This window comes from Rutilus rutilus (assembly GCF_951802725.1).
Source record: "Rutilus rutilus genome assembly, chromosome: 22".
NCBI classification, from domain to species: domain Eukaryota; kingdom Metazoa; phylum Chordata; class Actinopteri; order Cypriniformes; family Leuciscidae; genus Rutilus; species Rutilus rutilus.
The window spans coordinates 2721138-2725607 of NC_140227.1; the positions used below are offsets into that span (position 1 = coordinate 2721138).

General features: G+C 34.9%; 1 protein-coding gene across 1 annotated transcript; it reads left to right on the forward strand.

Moving 5' to 3' along the window:
- Positions 1-2210: 2210 nt before the first annotated feature.
- Positions 2211-3150, forward strand: LOC311281728 (NAD(P)(+)--arginine ADP-ribosyltransferase 2-like; the record flags this gene model as incomplete). The annotated part of the gene is made up of 2 exons (XM_084394937.1): positions 2211-2258; positions 2335-3150. 2 exons carry the CDS (start codon positions 2211-2213, stop codon positions 3148-3150), a joined length of 864 nt encoding a protein of 287 aa, XP_084251063.1.
- Between the last annotated feature and the right edge of the window lie 1320 nt (positions 3151-4470).

Here is a 4470-nt window from a genome sequence, read left to right on the forward strand (position 1 = left end):
CACACACACACTATAATCACACACACAACCCCTTCTCAACCCTTACGCCCTTCTCAACCCTATAAGGAGATAAATGTGACTGAATAAAAAGTGATATTGCCCACTAACAAGTTAGTGGTTGCATTGTTGTGAAAGTTTTAAGTGTTTTTTTTATGTTAACTTTAAAGGCACCAAACAAGTCACAAGTTTTTATGTTGTCTGGAATTGTGTTCCATTGTATCACTGCTTTGACGGAGAAAGCTGCCTGCCCAAATGCTGAATAGCGAAAGGGTACAGTGCAGCTATGTACAGAAGCTATTCTAGTGGTCCTTATAGAACCACGGTAACAGACAAACTCACTCAAGCAGGTGGGGGCCAGGCCTTTTAGGATTTTGTAAACTGTGCATAAATTTGAGAATATTCTAAAATTTTCAAAAGTCAATAGATTGTACTTATGTAGTATGTCACAGTGGTGGTACCTAAATGGCTTTTTATCAAAGATTTTCAGGGCCTGTTTATACAGGGATTCTAATGGCCTAATTGTTGTTTGACTAGCCTGCCCCCAACAGGTGATACAGTATGCGATATGTGAGAAAATAAGAGCATGTAAGAATATCTTAGCAGCCTCTGTTGATAGAGAGGATCTAATCTGTCTAAAATTTGCCAAATTGTATTTAATGATTTTTGTCATTTTCTTTATGTGTTTTTTAAAGGTCAGGCTTGAATCAAGCAGCACTCCAAGATATTTGAATTCAGAAACAGTCTCAATCTGTTTACCTTTAAAGCAGATGTTTACGTCTAAAATGTTCTGCTTGGAGACAAATAAATCAATCAAATCAATATTAGCTTTTGACGTCTGTCCAACGTTGGAGCTTGACATCAAACAAACTTCGGCATTTTACGTCTGTCCAACATCTTCCTGACGTTACACTTTTCTATTTTGGGTTAGTTCAATAATTCTTTGTCAGAATTCTCTTTTTTTACATGATTTCAAAGTAATGAAATAAAGTTTTTGTTTTAAGTGACCCAATTCAGTGGCCTCAAAGTGGTTTTATTTGTCTCCAATTCCTGTCTTCATTTGTACTTACATTTTTTGCATATTACTGCACAATTTCAGTGCTTTATATCTAGCTACCTGCCAGCAATAGCTTATATTAACTGCTAAATTACTTTTGAGTGCCGCTTGCAGCGATAAAATATTATCAATACACTAAAACATTTGATTTCTTTCAATGACCTTTGAAAATGATTTTTATTTCTTTAAATTTTCATCATATTTTTTTCATCCTAATCTTAATCATTCATGCTGAAGAGCCTCTGTCGTGTGGGAGATTTTGATGTTTTCATTGTGAAGAAGAGTGAAGCTTGTGGGTTTTGTGGATGGTTTTACTAACGTCATGATGCTTTACAAAATGACTAATCGCTCTGCGGATACCTGAGGAATTATGAGTCTCTTCTTAAGTCTTCATCCCATTACATGAAGTCAAATATATCGTTGCTAGCTATCTGATAAATGAAAAAGATTAATCTGACTAGTAAATCATTTAGAAGATTAACTTTTTGGTATCACAAATCTGAAAATGTGAATCAGAAAAACAAACAGGTTTGTTTGAGCTGATTTGTATCTCTTTGATTGATCATGAAGTAGCAGAAAGTTTTGGAAATGCAACTTGAAAATAAGCCGAACTGAAAAAAGTACTGTTTTTTTTTAACCATAATTATTACCCATTACTACCATTATTACACGATCTGAGGAGATCAGGTGGAAAAAAATGCCCTTCATCTCAGACAGACAGGAACTCAGGTTGGTAGTGTGAAACCACATTGACCAGATCTTCACAAGTAATACACAGATGACCTATTAATGATCCTGATGCATCACATATAAAGGCATCTTCTTCATCTCTTAGTTTGAGGAGTCGTTGTCGTCCGGCTGTGAGCGAATATACTTTTGCTGATCTTCTCCTCTCCTCTGACAAAAAGAGACATCAGTATTCTCAGGTAAGTTTCTGGTTAAGGTACAATATCAATATAACACTTCCATCTATGAACATCACAAGCTCAAGTGATTATATATGATTACAAAAACTTCTTCTGTCTGTCAGAAAGTACCATATTAATTTTAACTTGTATTACATAAGTTGATTAGCACAGTTTAATTGAACAAATTAATGTACATATTCCTTTCCATTATATTTTGATCAGCATCTGAGGGATTTGACTAAATCAAGATGCTGCTGATCATTGAAGCTCTTCTCGTTGTAGCTGCTCTAGGACAGGTAAGCTTGTGTTCCAGTATGAATATTGCAGACATTAATAATGATGAAGTGATCATTATGATTCCTGTTGCTGCAGGATCGCAGAGCTGCTGTTGAAGAAATGATATACCCATTGGATAAGGCAAAAAACTCTGTTGATGACCAATATTACGGCTGTAGAAAGAACATGGCACATCTGGTGGAGAAAAAATATCTGACGGAGGAATTTGAAAACTCACCTAATTTTAGAGCTGCTTGGAGAGCAGGTGAAAATGCTATCAGTAAATGGAACATTTTCAGCAAACTACAAAGAAAACATAAAATTGCCATGTATGTGTACACTGATGATAAAGTATATAGTAGATTCAATGGTGACACTCGTATTGGCAAAGAAAACTTCATAGGCATGACATACAAATGGTATTCTCTTCACTTTCTGTTAACAGAAGCAATAAAGATTCTGAAGACAAAGCAAAACAGGTGCTTTGACACTTTTCGTGGTACAAATGCTGACTTTAATGGGCGTGTTTTTAAAGACATTCGTTTTGGCTCATTTACATCAACCTCTCTTAATCGCGCCAAAACAGAAATTTTTGGAACTAAAACTTGTTTTGTAATCCACACTTGTGAAGGTGCTAATGTGACTAAATATTCTAAGTATCCTGGCGAGGAAGAGGTGCTGATTCCTCCATATGAGAAGTTTAATGTCACAGAGGTCAAGACAAGAACTGATCAGCCAGATCTCTGGTGTGAGACAGTGTTTGTGTTGAATAGCACTGGAGTAAGAAGTGACCTGAACTGTGCTCTATTCAATGAACCAACCAAGACCAAAAATGTGATAAACATCTCTGGTGTTCGCTTCGAGAAGATCTGGAAAAATAAGCGACCTGAACTGTACAATAACCTTCTTTAATGTTGTACACATTTTCTTTATATTATTTGTTGTGTTTACTTAACCTGTAGTTACGGCATGTTTTTTGCTGTTATTGAGTCTTGATTGTCTTGTTTCTTTAAATCGCAGCATTTGGTCTGATTGTTTGATTAGGTTCACAATGTAAACTTCAGAAAAATAGAGTGCTTAGGTCTTTTTTTTTTTTTTTATATTCAACTTGTGTCAACCAATAAATCTCTCAAAGCATCTTTTCGCCTCTCATAATTCTCTTTGATGAACAAAACATTTTATGACTGTAGCGATTTTTCCAGCATAAATAGATATTGAAAATGTTGCACTAGTTAATGTGATGCAACTGATTTGAGCCCACATGATCCATCACTGCATCTTGTTAGAGAAGTTTCAGAGGCAAGATGGAGAAGTTTATTTTAGCTTATTGAGAAAACGAAAAAAAAAGTAATTTGTGGTTAATGAGGGATATATCAATTATTGTCAAAAATCTGTATATACATCTTTATCATTAGATGTGCCTCTTAAGGTGATTAAGGAAACTTTATGACTTTATATGGAGAAAAAAAAAAAGTCACATTATTTAAAAACAGGAGGTAGTTTGTAACAGCAAAGAGCAAGGGGACTTTAGGTCTTAGTTTATAGTACACGTAATGACACTTTCAAAATTAAATGGTTGATAGAGGTTATGGAGAAACGTGGGGGAGAGCGGGGCACAACACTTTTTGACTTTCTCAGTTTCAGAGAATTAATTTTTTCCCACATTAATTACCAACGTCTAGTACAGTTATGTGGTTTTGTTTCATTAATATACAGTAGTATATACTTTTTTTCTTGATATACCCTGAAAGAATGGAAGTGAAATGTGACAATATGCCCCACAGTACATTGTACTGTAATATGACCATATATGTTCTCTGATCTAATAAAAAAATATAAAAAACAAACTAAAATATTGTCAATAAAATACAATTATTCACGTTTTCAAATTACCATTAAAAATAAACACATTTTTGAGTTTGACAACAAACACACTGCAAAACACAGCTATAGCCTACAGCACAGATCAAAACATAACAATAAACTATTTCTGAACATTGACTCTCAGTCTTTATTCACGTTTATCTCATGGTTTCTCAAAACAATTCATAAAAGTATAGAATAGAATATCATAGTTCTAATAGGGGCACATTGTAACACAGTGTGACAACATGCCCCACCAGCACAACTGGGATTTAAGCCCTGCGAGTGCCTTCTGCTGGTTATATCTGCATTAAAGAACTACTGTATCTCAACTGTTCCATCCATCCATCTTCTTCCGCTCGTGGAGGC